Genomic DNA, 22,746 nt, shown 5'->3' with positions numbered 1-22,746 from the left:
GTGGGGTCATGGAGTGGCCATCTGCTGGATGACCACTGAGAAGATCTCAAAATGCATACATACTGTAAAAGTGTAGCGCTGTAGAATTCATGTTAGTAGTAAGATCACATGATTTGGGCTTGGAAGAATTTGGATGAGAAATGGTCATGAGATCATATACTGAAAACTCTTGCTTTGTTAATTTTTTGTGGCATTGTTTTGAAAGACACATGGGAGATTATTAAGGTGTTTTTCCTCAGAAGAAAAAGCTCATAAGCAAGAGAATACAGCAAAAGTCACTCTTTGCTCTTCATTTAAATTCACTGTGAAACGCTTTTGGTAATCCATTTACTTCAATATTTTCACATTTTCACAAACAGGATTAAAACAGGAAGAAATGCAGGTTGAGGCTTGATTTTATTCATTGACATTTTATTAGGAAAATATTTTCTATGGAATAACATATACCGGTAATCATGATAAAGATTGTAAACAAGCTTATTTGCAGCTGTAAACAAATTCTGATGCTGTCAGTCACAATTCCGTTTTACTCTATCAAAAGATCAAAAGTGTGAAGTTGGATTTTTTAGGTTTTTGGAAGAAGGCTCTTATGTTCACCAAGGCTGCATTTATTTGATTAAAAATACCATAAGAACATGTGAAAATGAGACATTTTATTACAATTTAAAATAACAGTTTTCTATTTTATTATATTTTAATATGTAATTTATTCCTGTGATGCAAAGCTCCATTTTCAGCATCTATACTCCAGTATGTCACATGATCCTTCAGAAATCTGATTATGCTGATTTGGTGAATTAAGTCTTCTTTAATGAATAGAAAGTTCAAAAGAACATAATTTATTTGAACTGGAAATCTTTTTTAGCGTTATAAATGTATTTACTGTCACTTTTGATTGGTCTAATGCATCCTTGCTGAATAAAAGTTTTAAAATGCCCCTATTATGGATTTTTGAAAATTACCTTTCATGCAGTGTGTAACACAGCTCTAAGTGAATGAAAACATCCTGCCAAGTTTTAAATCAGAAAGTGCACCGTGTATAAAGTTATTGTCTCTCGAAAGAAAGAGTCGACTCTAAATCATTGAAACGAGTTGTTTTTAAAACGAATCCCAAGCCCTTTCATGTTGACGTCACCATGAAACATTAGCATATTGCCCGCCCACTTGTTGGTCTTTTAGCGTTTGTCTGAATGAAAATGCAAATTCATTCTTTTCCACTAGGGGCTGCTTTTGGAGCGGTAAAAATAGCGGTTTCCCGGTAACAGCTGTACACAAAGTAGCACTGTGCTCACAAACGCCTCTTTATCAGGCATTACAGGCATGATGCGGACCAATCACAGCAGATTAGCTTCATGCAAAGGAGGGATTTTGGAAAAATGTATCATTAAACTAATTGTTTGGGAGTCGTTGAGCAAATAAGGTAAAAATAAATGCATATTATAAGACAATGAAAGTGTTTTTTGACCTTGCATTAGGGAAGGGAAGATTCCCCGATTCGCTCAGTGCATCGGCATAAAAAGTTAACGATGCGATGCATCGGTTTAAAAAGTGTATATCGGCTACAAGTCGGCATTTGTATCGCGATGCATCGTTTCTAACATATTTGCATCGGTATAAACCGATTTATTTATATGTAATTACTAGTGGATGCACTATACTTTTATTATTTAGAAAGTGACCAATAATCTGTGATCTATGTATTTGTTTGTCAACTGCGTTCTCTCATCACCGCTGCTGCTGCGTGAATATGATGGATCACAACACCACGGAGACCCGAGAAAAAACTGGGATTGAAGTCCAAAACCTGACTTGAAATCAATCGATCTAACAAATCAATCGGGGCTAAAGCGGTTCCATAAACGACAAATTAAGTTCACACAATCTCACTAATTTGTGCACGCTTATTCTTAAGCAGCCCTTAATGTCGATCATGGATCAAATCGATCCACCATGACAAACAGCGAATATATCTGTGCTGTTTAATGCATTTGAGACGTTGTGTTTTCCTCACTGCATAACTGATATGTCACAAGTATATTTTTAATCTGTAAATGTTAGAAAGTCATGCAAATATATCCATTTTGCTGTCAGGAGGAGTGGGCGAGGCACGCGAGTGAACGAGCGCTGCAGCGCGCATGCATGCTAAACAGACGCCGCACAATAATTCTGAGTAAAATATACATTTTGCAAAAATATTTGTTGTTAGACATTAAATGTGCCTTTTGTAGAATTTGAAACCTTCATATAAGTGTATTTTTATGATAGCAGTAACTGTAAAGGGACTATTGTTATGGGTAAATCAAATGTAAGCTAGTTCAGTACTAATTACTAAGCTCAAATGAGTTAATGTGTGCTTCTTATAGCAGTTTAGAAGTCATTTTCTTTATTATTTATTTTCATTTTAATTCAGTGATTTTAGCTTTTAATTTAGTTATTGTAATGCTTTAAAGAGCAATTTTTGATTGTAATGTTCTGTTCTGCAAAGGTAGCCTACAGCTGTCATAAAACCAGAGAGAGCCTTTCTGCTTGGCTACTGTAAAAAAAAAAGTAAAATAATAGCATTCCGATTGATCAGTTTTAGAGGAACTCAGCTTAGTCTGATAGTTAACCTGCTTTAGACCAGGTTAGTTTCCCAGCATAAGTTGCCACAGTGACTGAAGTTGATCTATGTTAAATTTGCTTTATGGAACCAAATCATTTGACAATGAGACTAACTGAAATAAGCCTGGCTTATTTGGTTAACTTGTTTTATGAAACAGGCCTTGAGGCATTAAAAGTGATCATATTTTCTCCATTGCATCATATTGCATCGAATCGCATTGTGTTGAATCGAATCAAATCGAAATCGGATCGCACTGCATCGTAACGGGGGTGAATCATATCGCATCGCATCGGTAGCTGCTTCATATGTATCTTTAATGTATCGTATCGTTGGCTATGCATCGAGATGCGTATCGTATCGGACTCAGTCATGAGATGCACATCCCTACCTTGCATGCATGTCAACCTGTTGTTGGGGACTCCCAAAACCAAAATATGAACCTTTCATAACACATAATAGGGGCACTTTAATTTGTTCCAAAAAAACAAAACAAACAAACAAACAAAAACTTACTGACTCTAAACAGTACTGTATACAAACAGCTATTTCGATTAATTTCTATTAAATATTCAGTATTTGAGTAGCCCAGGAAGCCAATTTACAGCTTGAGTCGCATCTTGTGCCACTACAGACAGCAAGTCGAACCAATTTAGGAGAAACTATTGAGATCTCATTTGTAATTTTCTTGCCTATGTGCTTCTGCTTCTCTTTAGACATTGGCGGCCCAGCAGACCCCATCGCTCCCTCTATTATAATCCCGCCGAAGAACACCAGTGTGGTGGTGGGCACGTTTGAAGTCACACTGGAGTGTGTGGCCAATGCAAGGTGTGTGTGTGTGTGTGTGTGTACACAAGCACTCAAAATGACCTCTAACAAACTATTAAAACTCAATTCTGTTTATTTGTTTCCTTCGGGCCACTCCTATCTCTCATTCCCCGCTTGTGTTTATCCGTATTTCTCTCTCTCTCTCTACCTCCAGGCCTCTCATTAAGCTCAGCATTACATGGCGGAAAAATGGAGTGCTGGTAAACCGAGGCCTCCGGGACTTTGGTCGTCGTCTGACCATCAGCGGTCCCTTGGTCAGTGACAGCGGCTACTATGAATGTGAAGCCTCCCTCCGGAGCAGCAGCGCCCCCTCTGTCAGCGCCGGAGCATATCTGCACGTCCTGGGTAACCTCACTTTCCTCCTCCTTGTCAAAATTGTGTTTAAAATGTGCATTGTACAGAAAGTATTCATCACTGTGCATATTTTTTTCCCTTTTAATCTTCAAAAATGTCAACACAAAGGCATGCAAAAAAAAAGAAATCATTCAAGAACCTTCATTTCTCCAAGATGAAAGACTCATATATGAAAGTATTCATCTCTTAGGGTAAATACTAGCCCTCTTGCAGCAGTCACAGCCTTGAGTATGTTTCTTCGAGCCTTGAACATTTACTTTGTTTAATTTCCGCCCATTTATCACGCAAATATGTTCCAACTCTACCAAATGAATGGAGAGGGTCTTATACCAGATTTCAATTGGATTCAAGTCAACGTTTTTGCTGGGTCATTGTGAAGCATTAACCTTCTTTTTAAAATACTTTACTGCTGTGTGCTTTTGGTCATTGCTCTGATAGAAAATATGCCTTTGAGCAAAACCCAGATATCTGGTGGACTGAAAGAGGTTCTCTCAAGGATTTTCCTGTATCCATGTTGCTTTTGACGCCAACAGCTGAAAGAAGACTATTATTATGAGTGATGGTAAGGAGGGTATTACTTGGGTGTTGGACCAAAGACAGTGCTTTCCTTTCAAGCGTCACATAGCTCAAGTTTAGGCACAAGATGTTCCTCCAAAAGGTTTCCCGTTTTCTCATCTGGATTTTTAGCAAACTCTGGGTGAATCTGGGCATCGGTCTTCTACAGAAATGGCCTTTTTCTAGGAAGATGATTCTGGGAAGAACTGAAGATTATTGATGTCTGAACAGTTTTAGATCCTCACACTGCTGCTGTTTTTTTTTTTTTGGTTACTACTCTACATTCGTTCTCTGATAGATATCCTGGTCCAGGTGCTCAGTTTGTTGAGATAGCTTAATCCTAGGGCTTTCTGGGTTTATTCCATTTTTTATGATGAGCTTCATGGTGCCTAAAGAAGATTCTAAGCTTGCCAGTTTTTTTTTTATAATCTTGTCTAGGTATTTTCCACACAGTAACTTCAGTAACAGTAACTTCATCTTGAAGTTCTCCTGGGTCATAAGAAGAGCACCCAGAGGAAAGAGAAATCAATATCTCAAATATTTCTCCTATACAGATATTAGTTTACTTTAAGATCGAATGGATATTTTTTGCTTGAGTCACCTGCTTCTCAAACTTGTCTCCTGAGACAAAAACTCTTAACACTCTAACAGTTGTCTCCTTTAAAGTTTTAAAAAAGACCTCATCATCATCACACACAGCGCTCAGATTATTCTCCTTAGAGACACTGGATCTCTCACATTTGTCTCCTTCAAAGCTTTAGAAAACATCTCAAGAACATCACACGTTGTGCTGAGATTTTTCTCCTAAACTAAAGTCTGTGGTGGTCTCATATTTGTCTCTTCCAGTGTTTCAAACAAGATCTCAGTAACATCAATTCTCCAAAGGAAGTTTAGGAGCAACATCTGAGACACTGATAATACTAAAAATAGAAATACATGAGAATAACCACTAAGTCTCCTGAGTTTATAAAGAGCAAACTCTGAGAAATAAAATATTCCTATAGTGGAGTCTTGATAGAGATTGCAGCAAGACAATAAAGAGATATTCTGTGTTTCTTCCACCACATTCTCAGTTTTGACTCTTTTTTTTCTCCTCAAATATTTCTCAAGTCTCATTTGTGTCTACTTCTATTTCTCCTAAGGAATTTTAGGAGAAACATCTGAAATGCTGTTGATACTAAAATGAAATATGATATATGAGAATCTTATCTAAGTCTCCTGAGCTTAGGAAAAGCAACCACTGAGCAATATGTTTTTCCTCTGGGCAGGGCTGATCTCTATTGCTGTTTGTTGCACTGTTTTTAAGAAAGGTTTTTGTTTAATATCAAATGGGAACCTGTGTTCAAATCCTAAAGTACCATTCACAACCGTTCAGCAGTTTGGGGTTGGTAAGATGTGTTCATGTTTTTGAAAGAAGCCTCTTATGCTTACCAAGGCTGAATGTATTTAATCAAAAATACAGTAAAAACTAAAAAATATTGTGAAATTGTAATAATTGCTTTCTATTGGAATATATTTTATTCTTTGTGATGCAAAGCTGAATTTTCAGCATCATTACTCATTACACATTTTGGTGTCACGTGATCCTTCAGAAATCATTCTATGCCGATTTGCTTCTCGAGAAACATTTCTTATTATTATCAATGTTAAAAACAGTTGTGCTGCTTAATATTTTTGTAGAGTCCATGATACTTTCTATAGCTTTTATTTGAAATATATAATTTTTGTCACATTATAAATGTCTCTACTGACACTTTTTTTTTTACTGAATCCTTTCTGAGTGAAACTTAATAAAACAAACAAACAAATCAATAACTTACTGACCCAAAAATGTTTACCAGTTGAGCAAAATCTCCCAAGCTAAAGACATTTCCACATACGGCTGATATTTAAATGAATATGTAATATGTAAAACACTTTGGGGGCCCTGGGATGACAAATTAATTTGTAAAAACTTTGCTCTGTTTAAATATATTTTAAAATGTAAATTTTATTGATTTTTTATTGTTTTATTGATTTATTGCTTTTATTCATGTTTTATAAAACATTTGCTTTGCTTTGCGTTTTTTTCAGCTCTGAAAATATTTTATCCACAATATTCATTTAAAGCTTAATTATTAAAGGTGCAAATGTGCACAAGTGCCTTCTCAGTTTGAATGGGCATGACGCTTCAGCACATTATTAATGCATCTAGTGTGATCTGTCATATATCAGATAATTAAACACTCCACTGTACATACAGTACGTTGTTAAAAAAAGAAGTGAACGTTATAATGATTTTTTGACAGCCATGTTAAAATATGAAAAACCCTGCATGATTTCTTTTATTCTGCAACAATAACGAAGTGCAACAGAGAAGGTGAATACTTTCTGAAGGCCCTGTGCATTCTCAATATCTCAGTGATATTGAGTGTTTTAGTTCAGTCTGGTCAAGACTACTCTCACGACTGACTCAACTGAACTTCCCCAGAACATCCCCAGTTTGTGAAGGAGCCCGACAGACACATTACTGCTGAGATGGAGAAGGTGGTAGACATCGCATGCCAAGCTCGCGGTGAGTTTGTGCGCCTCTGCCGTGTGTGTGTGTGAGTGAAAGAGAGAGAGAGAGAGAGAGAGAGAGAGAGAGAGAGAGAGGCAGTGTGTGTGGATGTGTTAGATAACACACCTCTTGCTATGCCCCTGCAGGTGTTCCTCAGCCAGATATAGTGTGGTATAAGGATGCTGTACCCATAAGCCCCGTGAAGACACCTCGTTACAGAGTCCTGGCGGGCGGCAGCCTGCAGATAAATGGGCTGCTCCCGGACGACACTGGAATGTTCCAATGCTTCGCTCGCAACTTAGCAGGAGAGATCCAGACGAACACGTACCTTGCTGTCACCAGTACGTCAAAGCACCATCTGGGCCTGTCAATAATGCTGTCTTAATTTATTACACTTCTCTCCTACATTCATCTTCTTCCTTATCTCCTGTCAGATGTGTCATTTTATAAAGCCTGTGACTTATCAGCTGCTTTTACTTTAAGAAAGAAGGAAAGATTAAGAAGAGTGATTATTCCAAGTTTAAGAGTGAGAGATAGAAAGAATAATGGTTGTTTTGTCTGCACTGGACAGGTCTTTATTATGTCCACCATTTATTTAATGCATATTAGACAGCTTGATAAAGACATCTTTGATGATTTAGTCAAGTTAGGGACCAATGGCTCTTATATTTTCACATTTAGATCCTCTGGGGAGTGTGTGTGTGTGTGTGTGTGTGTGTGTGTGTGTGTGTGTGTGTGTGTGTGTGTGTGTGTGTATTACAATTTTCCTCTAGATGTGAGATAAGTCTGACAAAACCTGACAACAATATTTATGAATAAAGTAATAGACAAATATTTCTTATTCCATGAATATAAAACAAATAAAAGTATATGGTATGTCCCCTGTTAGATAGCCAAATGTGTGTGTGTGTGTGTGTGCATATATAATGCTGTTCAAAATTTTGTAGTCTGTAAGATTTTTAATTATTTAAAAATATTTTTTTTATTTTGAAAGAAGTCTTTTATGCTCATTAAGGCTGCATATTTGATCAAAAATACAGAAAAAATGTAATATTGAGAAATATTATTACAAATAACTTAAAATAACTATTTTCTAAGTGAATAATTTTTAAAATGTAATTAATTCCTGTGATGCAATTCTGAATTTTTAGCATCATTGCTCCAGTTGTCTTAACATTTCTTATTATCAGTGTTGAAACAGTTCTGCTTCTTAATATTTTTGTGGAAACCGTGATACATTTTTTTTCCAGAATTCTTTGATGAATAGAAAGTTCAAAAGAACAGCATTTAATTAAAATCGAAATCTTTTGTAACATTATAAATGTATTTACTGTCACTTTTGATCAATTGAATGCATCCTTACTGAATAAAACAATGAATCTCTTTCAAAAAACAAACAAAATTTTACTGTCTCCAAACTTTTGAACAGTAGTGCACAGTATATTGCTGGAAAACAAACAATAATAAATTCCAAAGAAAAATACACACACATATATCACATCCGTGTTTACAGCTTTTAATAAACCAAGCAAAACTGCTGCTGCATATCAGTGGCTGTTTCTCAGAAATGGGGCATATTTGTATGTTTTATATTTTGTTGTTTCACTGGAACAGAGAGCGGCCCTCAGAGTGGCATGGTGAGAGAAAAACACAGCACCCCTGACTAGAGGGAAGCGTAATGCTTAATGTAATGTACTTTAAAAGTTTTTTTTGAGTGATTACACTTTTTAAATAGAGACATTTTTTTTTTTGTCCAGGGTGAAGCTAAAACTGGACTGGAGCATATATGGTGAATTGGATTGAATCGGTGCCAGAATGTGATTCCAGATCATTCCGTACTAATTTAATATCTGTCTACAAGGATAATAAATCCAGAAATCCCCATCATTAATGGATCATCCAACAGTTCCCTCAATGAAAATGGCTTAATAAGCATACTAAATGTCTTCAGGAAACTCTAAAAATACAAAAGAGTTTCTGTGACGTTTAGAGATAGAAGCGGGTTTAGACAATATAATTAGCTCAGTATAACAATGATAGAAGTCAATGGAAAGTCTATACTGTGTTGTGTGTGTGTGTGTGTGTGTGCATGCGTGTTGAGAGATGTGCATATGTGTCTCAGCAGCCTCTCTCTCTGCCACAGGTATCGCCCCAAACATCACGGCCGGCCCTTCTGACAGCGCTGTGATTGATGGCATGTCCATCATTTTACACTGTGAGACCTCAGGGGCCCCGCGGCCCGCAATCACATGGCAGAAAGGTCAGTCTCCAATCAGTCATCTCTCTCAAAGAAAGATATTCATCAGTGTCTCGTGGACTTACGAACATTAATGTATCTTTGCAAGCTTAGGGATGTCAGCTAAATTAAGTGTCCAATCAACAGTCTTCTGATGAGCTGGGGACCGTCTTGTCTGTTTGATCTTCTTTTTCATTTCTCGCTCTCTCTCCCTTGTGCTTTGCCATCTCTCCATCTTTGCACAGCTGATCGGGTTCTGGCAAGCGGCTCCGTACAGTTGCCGCGTTTCACTTTGCTGGAGTCTGGCAGTCTTCTGATCAGCCCCTCTCACCTGTCTGATGCTGGATCCTACACCTGCATGGCCAGTAACTCCCGTGGCATTGACGAAGCCTCGGCCGATCTGGTGGTGTGGGGTGAGTGCATGGTCTCATATAGTGTGGTCATATAACGTGTGATTTCTATCGCAGTTTCTGACCACCCATTTAATAAGGGTCTGTCTGTCTGGCCGCCATGAGAAGTGACCCACTGTTCGATTTCTTACATCTACACTGTGTCCTAATCAACGAGTCAAGGTTTGTCTGGTTAACATGGCCCAGTTGGTTGCTGCTAGCAGAAGTCCTAATCATAAAAAGGGGAGTAACACCGAATGACATTTTACAACTTGAACTGACCCTGATTTGTTATAAAACATTTGTCAAATTATCTGATATTTAAAGAGACTTTGACACACAGTCAGGAGGGTCACTCGAAGGGTAAATCAATGCCATCGATTACGATACTACACTGTGATTTGTGTGTGCAGCTCGAACGCGGATCACTAATCCACCTCAGGACCAGAGCGTGATCAAGGGCACAAAAGCAGCCATGACCTGCGGGGTGTCCTATGACCCGAGTGTCACAGTCAGGTACAACCTCCACCCTCCTCTCCATGTCTTTGTTGTCAACTCTGTCTAAATGTCTATTGTCTCTCTCTCTCTCTCTTTCTGTCACACCCTGCTTTATCTCGCTCCATCTTTGATCAATGCTAGCGTGTTCCATCCATTCATGTCCTGTGTGTTTATTACATTCAGTCTCATAAGACTCGATTTAACTGTCACCTGCTGGGCTGCTGTTATTAATTTGATCAGGGAAAACGGATGAATATGTAAACAAAGCAATAACTTAGATGGAGACTTTAATTAAACGCAAGACAGACGAGATTAAATGGGGAAACGATGTGGCTGCAATTAAGAAGTGTTGATGTGTATGTATGAGTGCATATATGTGTGCAGGACAATTTTCTGTTGTGTATATGCGTGTGTGTTTATTCAGTAATTAAACAGCTTTGCCATGTATTGTTGCTGTGAAGAAGAATATGTAAATAGGCCCCTGTTATTCACAGGCACATCTGGGAGAAAGGAGGAGTGGTTATTGACATGAAATCGAGCCCTCGCTTGCGTCTCGACTCCAATGGCACCCTACATATATCTCAGACCTGGTCAGGGGACATTGGGACCTACGCCTGTAGAGTTACCTCTGTGGGAGGCAATGATTCTCACAGCGCTCACCTGAGAGTCAGGTACATGTCAGAGATGCTATTGCCCAGCTAATTACCCACTGTGTCCTTTCGCCTTTTAGATTTACATTCTGCCACTGGTTTTCTCTTCCTCTTGGACATCGTTTTGGTGTTTTGGATTGTATCTGTGAGCTTTGTTTTTCTATTGGGATTTAAAGAATTGAGACAATAGGTTGTTGAGAATGCACAATGAATAGTAAACAAACATCCAAACACTGCTTTCCCTTTTCTCACTCTCTCTCTCTCTCTCTCTCTCTCTTTATCAATGTTTCTTCAAGTAGAGAAGTGCATTGTATTTTATCTGCGTCATAAATAATGGTGAATTGGCAAAGCAGTTGAGGCAACATTTATATAAACAAGGGAGTCAATATTTATTATAAAAACTCTGTTTATCTCTCTCTCAGCATCATTTTGTTTGCTTTATTGACATGACAAACAATTGTACATCTGTATTGCCAAATTGTTTGTAGCTTATAAATATCAAAGAATAACAGTTTATTTTATAACTATATGTAATTGTATTGTATAAATATGTGTACACTACCATTCAAAAATTTGGGGTCAGTAAGTTTTTTTTTTTTTAAGAAATTAATACTTTTATTAAGATGCATTCAATTGGTCAAAAGTAGACATTTATAATGTTTCAACGAGTTCTTTTTCAAACAAATTATGATCTTTTGAACTTTCTGTTCATCAAAGAATCCTGAAAACAAAGTATTAAGCAGCACAGCTGTTTTCAAAATCGATAATAATAAATGTTTCTTGAGCAACAAATCAGCATATTAGAATGATTTCTGAAGGATCATGTGACACTTAAAACTGGAGTAATGATGCTGAAAATTCAGCTTTGCGTCACAGGAATAAATTACATTTTAAATATATATATTTAAATAGAAAACAGTTATTTTAATTTGCAATAATATTTCACAATATTACTGTTTTTACTGTATTTTTGTTCAAATGAATGCAGTCTTAGTGAGCATAATAGACTTCTTATGTGTGTGTGTGTGTGTGTGTGTGTGTGTGTGTATATGTGTGTGAAATGTATATAATGTAAATAATGGTGCGTAGGCGTACAGACGAACGCTTAGACTTTTAAAGTTTAAACTCAGTTTGATAGTGTGCATAAACATAGAAATTTTCAACACATGCAAACTTTCAAGTTTCATGTTTGTCCAGTTACTGCAAAATTTTTCTCCAGATGTTATGACCGATAAAAATGTCTGTACTCTTTAGTTAATAACTATAGTTAATTATTTGTGTAACTATAGTTAATTAATCGTGTATCTCTTAACCCCTTCACACAAGCGCTTGTGTGCGTCTTTTTTTGTCGTGCCTCCAGGAGTTCGATTTTGTTGTTATTTTTGTTATTGTTCTGACAAAAGTATGGCAAAAGTGCCACCACCTTGTGGACATCATAAGTAGCGCAAAAAAATGCAAGGCGCATGTGCAACCCAGTGTTATTTTAGTATCAGTGAGATACTATTGTAGTTTTAATAAATTTTTTGAATTGGTTTTTATTTTTATATTTTCCATTTTCATTGTAATTTTAGTTAAAGTTTAGTAATTTTGTGTTTTTGTCTTTTTTTTTTTTTTTTTTTTTGTAATTTTTTTTTTTTTTTTTTTTTTTTTTTTTTTTTTTTAAATGTCTATTTTTATTATTTTTTTTATTTAGTTTTAGTTATTTTTAGTACATCAGATTAAACTAAATGAAAATGAGAAATGTTACCTAGTTGAAAAAAAAAATAGGTTTAAGTTTTTATATATCTTATTTTATTTCAATTAACGTTTATTTTATTCTAAACTTTATTCTTTGGGCTGTAGTCTGTGCGAAAGATGCTCATGGCACTCATTCAGTCTTCACGAATAGTTTGGAAAATACTGAAAATGTTCTTATACGTTTCTGATCAGAATAAAATTATTTTGATACCACCAACGGGCTAGTCTTGCGTTGCCAGACCTTCAGACTGATGGCAGAAATTCTGGGAACCATGGCAACTTTAAAGAACTGCCCAAAAGGCCATACGTTTTGTTGTGTGCCGTGTCATGTTTAGGGACATGGAAATATTTCACATACTTTTGAAAATCCAGCGTTCGTTTGATCCTGATAAGCGTTCATTGTCACAGCTGTAAACACGACAGCTTTCTTCTAACATGAGGGGGTTTGGCGTCACGGTGACCCCTTTTTATCCAGGCGGAACGTTAAAGAACGTGCCACACACGTCTCCCGGAAATCCTGTAGAATTCAACCAATCAGATAATGACTTTGAAACTCCTGAAGTTCTTCAATTTTTTGTACCATATGCATCAGACGTTCAGCCAACAGTCCGTGGGCGTGACGTCTGAGGCTGAGACTACCAACTGGCAAACTTTGGCGAATCTAGTGTTTTTTCTCATTGCACTGACAGACTGCTAAGAAAACCGCTGTGCTTGTACTTCCATAAGTGAATAATCCCAGCCAATCAGATTGGAGCTAGTGATTTCAGTCCATGCTTTCCATCAGACACTCAGTGAACAGGGTTTCCTGGGGGGTCCCGAGGACTAGCTCAGACGTGTCTGTGAGAATCACACCTAGGCGTGGAAGAATAGCCATGAAAGCCCAGCAAATGTGGGAAGACATTCTTCTCGCAGACCTGTAGCCCCCGTGAGGAGGGAGGTAGTGTATTATTCAGCTGAATCGGAGCCTGCAGCCCGCAGTGTTGTTAGGAATGGAACTGTGCACTGATAGATTTTTAGCAGCTTTTGTACAACTGCTTTCCACTGTCTACTACAGCATTACAAAGAGCACCAAGTTACTCCCGCCTTCAAATGTGCTCAGATCCCAGGAGAACACCTGTGACGTCTGAGACATCCTGACTCAAAGATGCCCCAAAAACCGAGAAAACGCCAAACAACATTTCTGCATGAATATTTTTTCTCATTAATATTCATATCTGCTTGTGTCTTAAGGGATCCTGCTATGAAGGAAGCAGCCGTTCACAGATATTTGATTCTTGTAATCTGATAGAACAGTCACATTTGGAGTTTCTTCGGATCAGCTGGAGAGTGTTGCGTGTTTTGCTGCCTTACAGCGGGAGGGAGGCTGATTGAAAATGGAAAAGTCAAGCTCGAATCAATGATCGAGGATGAGATCTGAAAGCATGTGGAAAATAAACATTCTTTGCGCATGCACGGCTGTGGCAAATCAATAATCTGCCGTCCAGGATACCGAAGTCCTCGACGGACTTAAAAGAAACAGACCGGGAAAATATTAGGGAAAAAATATGTGTTGCTGATGCAATGCCCTGTCAAGAGCTAACATCCCTGAGGGCGAAAATGAACAAAACACTATTATAAGAATGCCACATTGTTCTCCAACACACTTAATAGTGGTCGAAGTGGTGTTGAAGTGAACTCTTCGTGGAGGTTTCATCATTCGACACCTAATTTATCATGTCAATTAGTATATGCAAAACCAGTGCAAGGTTTAACTGCTTAGCAACTACTCACTCTGCAGGCAGCCTCTTATGCTCAACAATCTTTGATCAAAAATACATCATTCAAGGTCATTTATTCTTGTGAATTTTCAGCATCATTACTCCAGTCTTCAGTGTCACATGATCTTTCAGAAAGTTAAGTCGTTTGAATCAGTTCAACAAAAATTTTCAGTGAACAAATTAAACCAGTAGTTGGCAACAAATGATCATCTTTTATCTATTATGGGTAAGTTATTGCGTTGATTTAAACCAATTTCCCTTGAACCAAGATGACAGATTTAAAAATCATGTACTTTCTGAGCGAACAGCTGCCATTGTGATGAATGGGAGTGCTAACAGGTATTATAAAGCTCCTTGATTCTGACAAACACACCCTAAACTTAGGCAATGATGCAAAACAGTTTATTCCCACAGACTCTGAGCTCATCTCAAACCAGATCTATTCTCTCAGCTAACAACTTCCACTCATTTTGCAACTTGCATGCGCGCAGATCAGAAGACATTCTTCTCTCAGCGCGTTCAGACGAGGAACCCGCAGAGGTGAGGGTGACATAACAGCACTGCGCCGCTCAAGGATCAGCGCCTATTTCTTTGATCCTAAAACACTGCGCTTTATCTCAGCCACAGAACTGCAGCTCTCACGCAGGAGATATCAAGATGTCAAGATAAATAGATTTAAGAAGAATCTTGCTGGATTTTTTTGACTCTGTGGCATTAGCCAGTTTTGGCTGTGGCGTCTTTGATCATCTCCACGCTGAGAGGAGGCACGTATCTCGAGGGCCCCTGCTCGAGATACGTGCATCAAGGTTCTTAAAGGGATAGTTCACCCAAAAATGAAAATTACCCTATAGTTTACTCACCCTTAAGCCATCCTAGGTGTATATGACTTTCTTCTTTCAGACGAATCCAATCGGAGTTATATTTAAAATGTCCTAGCTCTTCCAAGTTTTATAATGGCAGTGAATGGGTGTTATTTTTCAATAGTCCAAAAGAAGTCCAACAAAGTGCATCCATCCATCATTAAAAGTGTCCCACACGGGGTGAATAAAGGCCTCCTGCAGCAAAATCGATGCGTTTTTGTAAGAAAAAAATTAATATTTAAAATTTTATAAACAGTAATCTCTAGCTTCCACTAACTGTCGTACGCACATTCACAATAACACTGTTATGGCGGATGACATAGGACGTAGCTAAGGGCTGGTGAGAAGTGACGAATGCGGAAGCGCAGTGGAGAGGGCAAAACAAAACACTGGTCACGAATTAGAAGTACAAAACAAAGTATTGAACGAACTATCATATTCTCACCAAACCTTACGCTACACCTACGTCCTACGTCATCCGCCGGAATGGCGTTCTATTGTATTGTTAGCAGAAGCTAGAGATTACTGTTTATAAAGTTTTAATTATGGATATTTTTCTTACACAAACGCATCGATTCGCTTCAGAAGGCCTTTATTCACCCCCCGGAACCATGTGGGACACTTTTTATTATGGATGGATGTGCTTTATTTGAGGTCTTTTGGACTATTGAAAAATAACACCCATCCACTGCCATTATAAAGCTTGAAGAGGCAGGACATTTTTAATATAACTCCGATTGCATTCGTCTGAAAGAAGAAAGTCCAAGGTTTCCAGGTTAAAATTGGAAAAAACAATTTTTTTAATTTCCACATTTTTAGTGTGTTTTGAGACATCTAGACATCAACTTATGTAATATTAATCTTTCAGAAAGTCCTCTCTCTGTCTTTCTTTTAAATGACACATTTTGGATTTTTGCCTCTGTATTAGATAAACAGGGAAATTATTGGATAGAGAGAAAGTGAATAGACTCAAACCTGCATCACATGGCCATTACATTTACTCTTTTAATCTCTCTGTCTTTCTTTTAAATGACACATTTTGGATTTTTGCCTCTGTATTAGATGGTACACTAAACAGGGAAATTATTGGATAGAGAGAAAGTGAATAGACTCAAACCTGCGTCACATGGCCATTACATTTACTCTTTTAATCTATTTTGCTCTTTCTCCCAATTCCCTGTTTTTAGAGTATCATTACCCGAGGAGCCCCCCAGCGCCCCTCCTCAGACAGTGATAGCCAGTGGCAGAACCAACCAGTCCATCATGATCCAGTGGCAGCCTCCCCCTGAGAGCCACCAAAACGGGCCGCTTCAAGGCTATATCATCAGGTGAGAGATCTCTGGGACTGTCCTTTACACAATCAAGCTGCTCTCAGCAGCACTTCATCTTTTAGAGTAGACCGGCCCTCGCCTGCTTCACATCCCACTAGAGCCAATACTGTCCTCTCAGTGAAAACTCCTATTTTTGAGTCTCAAATGTCACGGGGCTGATGCTTTTCCCGTGTCTCATACTGTTCCTGCCATGCCGCTCAGGTACTGTCTGTCTGGATTACCGGTGGACTGTCAGATGAAGAACATCACTAACCCAGACCAAACAAATCTTCTCCTGGAGGACCTTATCATTTGGACCAACTATGAGATTGAGGTGGCTGCTTATAACGGGGCGGGCCAGGGCGTCTACAGCCCCAAAGTCACAGAATGGACTCTGCAAGGCGGTGAGGATCTTGAGAGTATTTTACATTAACAGATTTAAAGCTTAATTTAATGTTTTTATAATTTAATATTTTTTTTCTTACAGTAACAAGATTGAATATTTAAGCTTAACAAATGCCATCAACACTACAATTTGTGTAAAAAGTGATAAAATTGAATGAGAAGACTTACTTTACTTGTCATTACATTGAAGAATGGGTTTACATTTTTTGTAATAGGGAAAAATCACATAGTTACAGGGTTGCGCACAACACGCAGGTCAAAGCAAAATAATTGTTATTGGTCATTAAAATAAGTTAATAATTGATATAAATATAATTTCAACAGATTGAATATCAAATTGAATATCAGTTAGTTTTATACTGTTTAATAGTTTTTTTTAAATAAAGACAATTATTTGTTTAATTATTATTATTTTTTTTTTTACAATAACTTGGGTAACCGGATTGAATAGTTAAGCTTGACAAATGCCATTGACATGTGTTTACAGTTTGTGTAAAACTGAAAAAAGAGAGATTATTTACTTCTCGCCATGCTGAAGAAAGGGCCCAAATGATGTCACTTCCGGTGTATCACAATTTTAATAAGGAATATTAAATTTTTTTGTAACGCGGAAAAATCATGCAGCTACAGGGTTGTGCACAATATGTGGTTCACAGCTGAATATACATTTTTGGTCATTAAATGTAGTTAATCATTTCATATGAAAATGATTAAACATTTAATATCAAATGTAATATTTGCTACAGTATTTTGACAGATTATGTCACAATTATGATGTTGTATAATATTAGGGTTAGATACAGACCTGTGAGGTGTGACAGACCAAAATCACCAATTTAAACTAACTACTTTTCATTCTAGGTCCATTTTTTTATGTAAGATAACAGTTTATATATCATGTCTAATAGATCTCACAAAAAGAAATCATTGTCCGCTTTTTGATTTCCCTCACCATCTCACTCCGTCAAATCTTCTCTTTTCAAGTACCCACGGTCCCACCAGGGAACGTCCAGGTGGATGCTGTCAACTCCACCACAGTCCGTTTCACATGGAGTGCTCCAAGCCCACAGTTTATCAATGGAATCAACCAGGGATACAAGGTGAGCGTCCATCCACTGCCCTCTAGAGGTTGAGCACAAGAGTGCAGTACTCCTTTTATAATATTAGTTTCATTACTTCCAATATATGTCAGGCTGAGACAGCAGCAGAATTCACACTGGCTTGTGCTAAGCGATAGTGGTCACATCTGTCCATTTTTTTTACTTCAGCTGTTGGCATGGGAACCAGGCCACGAGGAAGACGTTACCTTGGTTACTGTGAGACCCAATTTTCAAGACAGTGTTCATGTAGGTTACATCACCGGACTGAAGAAGTTCACGGAGTACTTCACCTGTGTACTGTGCTTCACTACGCCGGGAGATGGCCCTCGCAGTACTCCACAGTGCATACGCACCCACGAAGACAGTGAGTGTCCTTTTTTGCGTACTATATCCATCTCGACCCATGACGATGTTCTGTTCAGGCCTGCAGGTGTCTGTTTGAAAATACTTAATGTGGGTGTCTGTATGCTCAGCTCCAGGACCTGTAGGTCACCTGAGCTTCACAGAAATCCTGGACACGTCTCTCAAAGTCAGCTGGAAAGACCCGCCAGAGAAGAACGGCATCCTCACAGGTACTTTTGGCGATTTATTCTGATCTTCTGACTGTCTGCTGAACCGCTTCCTGTCTTGTGCTCGCAGGGTATCGCATTTCCTGGGAGGAATTCAACAGAACAAACACTCGCGTCACGCATTACCTGCCCAACATTACACAGGAGTACCGGGTCACCGGTCTGACCGCACTCACTACTTACACCATTCAGGTGGCCGGTATGACCGCCAAAGGTCAAGGTCAGCTGTCGTCCTCCACCATTTCCTCTGGTGTGCCGCCAGGTGTGTTTCTTCTCATGATTTCTCTTACTCCAGGATTGCTCTAATGCCGCCATGTATGTCATCATTCTCCAGCAACGTGTCTTGATGTTTTCTGTGTAATACAATATAATAATGATAATCCAATAATATAATGACTACAATGATATGAAAATATAATAATAAAACAATTATAATGTAATGACTGTATAATTTGTATAATTAATTATTATTGCAATTATTTTTGTAAAGTAGTAATAATTTAAAGTAAATAAAATAAATATAAAAAAAAATTAAGAAGTTCACAATTATAACATTTCAAATGATAAATCTATGCTAAATTGCACAACTGTTCAAAAGTTTAGGGTTAGTACGATTTTAACTTTTAAAATTTTTTTCTGAAGGACCATTTGACACTGAAAACTTGAGTAATGGCTGCTGAAAAATCAGCTTTGCATCACAGGAATAAATTACATTTTAAAATATATAAAAATAGAAAGCAGCTTTTTAAAAAATGTTAGTAATATTTCATAATATTTCAGTTTTTACTGTGTTTTAATCAAATAAATGCAGCCTAGCTGAGTGTAAGAGACTTCTTTTAAAAACATTTAAAAAAAATTAAATCTGGACGGGAAGGAAAAAATATTTACCGTTAAGCCCTGATGTCAATGTAAGAGCTGAAAAGACAACTGGGTTGTACATCCCTTAGGATGTTAACTTTCTACTGTGTGGCCTTATTAACCTTACTCTTGATATCGAAGTTAATGAAGGCACGCTGAATATGACAGCTTTGAGCATTAATATTCATAATCTTCAGCCATCTCTTAGACAGAAGCAGACACTAAAACACAGTGAGACGAGACACCGTGGAAAGATGCTTTGGCGTTATCCTCTGTAGATGCTTGTAATGAACCATCGGTATGCTGGATGGAACACACTGTTTTAAATCAAACCTATCTTGTCTCACTTTTTGTTCCCCGTGATGCTAATTTGCAAGCTTCTGCTTTTGCATGCAAAAATGAACTGAACGGAAATGTGTGTCATGCAAATAAGGACAACATGCATCTCTCTTTGATTCTGAATGCATTTTTTTTTTCACAGAACGTGAGGTAGATAAGCATGAGGGGGAAAGTAAAAGTATTTTGTATATTGTTCAATATAGTGTGACTTATTTTTTTTTTTTATTCAGCAGGAGGTATTGTGAGTGAATGGCAATGATATTGTTCCCAGGTCTTTTATTTTTTCCACTGAGCCATTTCTACCATTCATCTTGCATGTTTCACCTCTCCTGTTCCTATAGAGATGCCTGGACCTCCTACCAACATTGCCATCTCCAACATCAGCCCACGTTCAGTAACCCTGCAGTTCAAACCAGGCTATGACGGCAAAACATCCATCTCACGCTGGCTGGTAGAGGCTCAGGTAGTACAGAATTTACGCTGAGCATTCACCTCAAGCTGTCACCTTTTTTATTAGCCATCATTGATTTCTCTCACTCTTTTGTTGCATGTTCAGATCGGTGTTATAGGAGAAAACGAGGAGTGGGTCATGGTCCATCGGTTGGACAATGAGCCTGATGCACGATCCCTTGAGGTCCAAGGCCTGAACCCCTACACCTACTACAGGTCCACTCACTGAATTGTTGAATTCTGGGATATACTTGTATACACTGTCCATAGGCTGCATCCTAATTTACCATCCGATTATAGATTTCGAATGAGGCAGGTGAATATAGTAGGCACAAGCCCACCCAGCCAGCCATCTAGGAAGATCCAGACCCTACAGGCTCCTCCTGACATCGCCCCCGCCAACATCACTCTCCGCACAGCCAGCGAGACCAGCCTGTGGCTCAGATGGGTGGTACGTATGTGTCCTGGAATGCGATCGATATGCTTAAGAAGGAAAAGAATGTGGAATTGATTGTGTGTTCGTTTTATTTTGTTAAGTAGTCCTGAGATTGCATTTCCACCCAGAGGAAAATTTTATTGCTCATGTTTTCCTCGTTCATAGCTCGGGAGACTTAATGGATGTCCCAGTCTCATGTTTTATTTAAGCAGCAACTTATATTGATGTTTCTTATTCCTTGTTATTCCCAATTCCTTAGGTGAAATTAGTGGGCACAAGTGATACTGTTTTAGTCATAGTTACTTTGGTATGTTATCAAATCTGTTTGATAATGTTTTGAGACATTTGGTCTCATTGATTCACCGTGTATATGCGGAAAATTTTGAACACAATCATGACTCATCAATAACTATCATATTAAAATGTATTCTAAATTTGCACACAAAAAAATGTAGGAACACTTGAAACCAAACATATGGAAAAAATGCATATGTACAGCTTGCTACATTCTAAATGGGTGTTTATTGTGTTTGAACTGGTTTTGAGGATGGTACACTTGGCATCACTTGAGGATCCTGCTACGCGTGCTCTTGCGTCTTTAGAAAGCATTGTATGTTTGATGATAATCATGAAAAGCCATAAAGTTGTGCAGAAAGGAGATGCTTTGGGCATGTTTTATGCAAATAATTAACCTCGGGTACATGATCACCCATTTTGAATACTCCAAATTCATTAACATTCGAACAAGGTAAAAACAAATCCTTGTGCATACACATGTTGAATTAGGCAGAAGTGTTTAAAGAAAATATCACCTGTATGTGTACATATGAATAATCTACACAGTTATTAGTGAATGAGACCCATTGTCTCTTCTGAAACTATAAGAGACGTGCATGACCCTCCTGAGGTCTTTTTCTCTGGAGAGAAAATGCAAAAATTTGAGATTTAAACAAACCTCTCCATTTGCATCTCTTTGTTTTGGGAGAAACTGTTGGGGTATTGGAAAGATTTCTTTTGTGATTTTATATTCCTAATAGGGAAAGTACCGTTTGTGTGGTGATAAATATTCTAAGACGTTACATTTTCTAATCTAAGTTGAAGCGTGTCTGTATTCTAGCCGCTACCAGAGTGGGAATACAATGGCAATCCCGAGCTGGTGGGCTACAGGGTGCAGTACTCGCGTCTAGGCTCCAAGGCTGGGGTTCTGTCCCACATCATTCCTGACAGGCAGGAGAGGGAGTTTACCATTGAGGACCTGGAAGAGTGGACAGAATACGAGGTCAAAGTGCAGGCGTTCAATGGCATCGGGCCAGGACTGTGGAGCCAACCAGTTCATGGGAGAACCAGAGAGTCAGGTGAGAAATCTGCTGTGCTTTCTTTCCTCCCTCTCTTTTACTTTGTAAAATAACTTCTGGAATGCTTTCACAACACTGCTGACCTTTGAATTAATTATGATGGCTGCCCACAGGAACAGTTTATTGCTCAAAGGTTGTTCTTTTATTGCCCAGGAGTCTTAATGGATTTTGCAGTTATGATTCAACTGAATGTGTATGTTCTAAAATTGCTTAGGAGAAATAAAAATAGATATACTGTAAATGAGACAATTGCTGGCACACAGTAAGAGAATATTGCTATAAAATGAACGTCAATCGTATAATTCAGATAACTGTTGAGACATTTTTGAGTTCATATCGACTTTTGATTGCAGATCTAAGTTTGTGAGATTATTGAGATCTCATGTGAAACTTTAAAGGAGCTGTGAAATTCCCTGGGGTCTTTTTCTCCATTTGCTCTCCATTGCTTAATCCATTAAAAAGTTATTTATTTCATGCAAGTTTTTTAAAAAATAAGTTATTTTCTCATCAGTCAAATACTCTGTCATTCACAGTTTGATTAACAGCTGGCAGCGCAGTCGGCAACACGTTTTACCATCATGTACTGAATTGTAACCAGACTGCATTGGCATATGCTTTATCTTGTAAACATATGACAGGTACAATGAATGACAAAATGCACGCTGTTCCTGTTTGAAACTCTGATCACTCATACGGTTGTTAATTGCATGTTTACTTGTTTTCTCCAAACATTAGTCCCCTCAAGTGGCCCTGCAAATGTTTCAGCTTTTGCTACCACCTCCAGCAGTGTCCTGGTCCGCTGGGGTGATGTGCCGGAGACTGATCGCAATGGACTAATTCTCGGCTATAAGGTTCATTGACAACAGGCTTCCTACCAGATTTGCTGTTCTTGAGTCCATTGTTGTAGCGATGAGAAGCATCT

General features: G+C 38.1%; 1 protein-coding gene across 1 annotated transcript in view; it reads left to right on the top strand.

The window, feature by feature from the left end:
* sdk2a (sidekick cell adhesion molecule 2a) overlaps positions 1–22,746 on the top strand; it is a 149,140-nt gene that overhangs the window by 106,231 nt on the left and 20,163 nt on the right. The window contains exons 6-24 of the mRNA XM_016290899.1: positions 3,316–3,427; positions 3,582–3,772; positions 6,807–6,890; positions 7,022–7,216; positions 9,019–9,135; positions 9,357–9,524; positions 9,914–10,016; positions 10,493–10,669; positions 16,190–16,330; positions 16,535–16,716; positions 17,702–17,817; positions 17,986–18,181; positions 18,291–18,389; positions 18,457–18,648; positions 19,925–20,046; positions 20,140–20,249; positions 20,334–20,484; positions 21,587–21,824; positions 22,560–22,675. Coding sequence (XP_016146385.1) covers positions 3,316–3,427; positions 3,582–3,772; positions 6,807–6,890; positions 7,022–7,216; positions 9,019–9,135; positions 9,357–9,524; positions 9,914–10,016; positions 10,493–10,669; positions 16,190–16,330; positions 16,535–16,716; positions 17,702–17,817; positions 17,986–18,181; positions 18,291–18,389; positions 18,457–18,648; positions 19,925–20,046; positions 20,140–20,249; positions 20,334–20,484; positions 21,587–21,824; positions 22,560–22,675 — 2,810 coding nt within the window. The remainder of the gene's footprint in view (positions 1–3,315; positions 3,428–3,581; positions 3,773–6,806; positions 6,891–7,021; positions 7,217–9,018; positions 9,136–9,356; positions 9,525–9,913; positions 10,017–10,492; positions 10,670–16,189; positions 16,331–16,534; positions 16,717–17,701; positions 17,818–17,985; positions 18,182–18,290; positions 18,390–18,456; positions 18,649–19,924; positions 20,047–20,139; positions 20,250–20,333; positions 20,485–21,586; positions 21,825–22,559; positions 22,676–22,746) is intronic.

This window comes from Sinocyclocheilus grahami, unplaced genomic scaffold (genome assembly GCF_001515645.1).
Source record: "Sinocyclocheilus grahami isolate Dianchi unplaced genomic scaffold, SAMN03320097.WGS_v1.1 scaffold264.1, whole genome shotgun sequence".
Lineage (NCBI taxonomy): Eukaryota > Metazoa > Chordata > Actinopteri > Cypriniformes > Cyprinidae > Sinocyclocheilus > Sinocyclocheilus grahami.
Note: the sequence above shows the minus strand (reverse complement) of the source record. Positions and strands in the feature narration are given on the sequence as shown.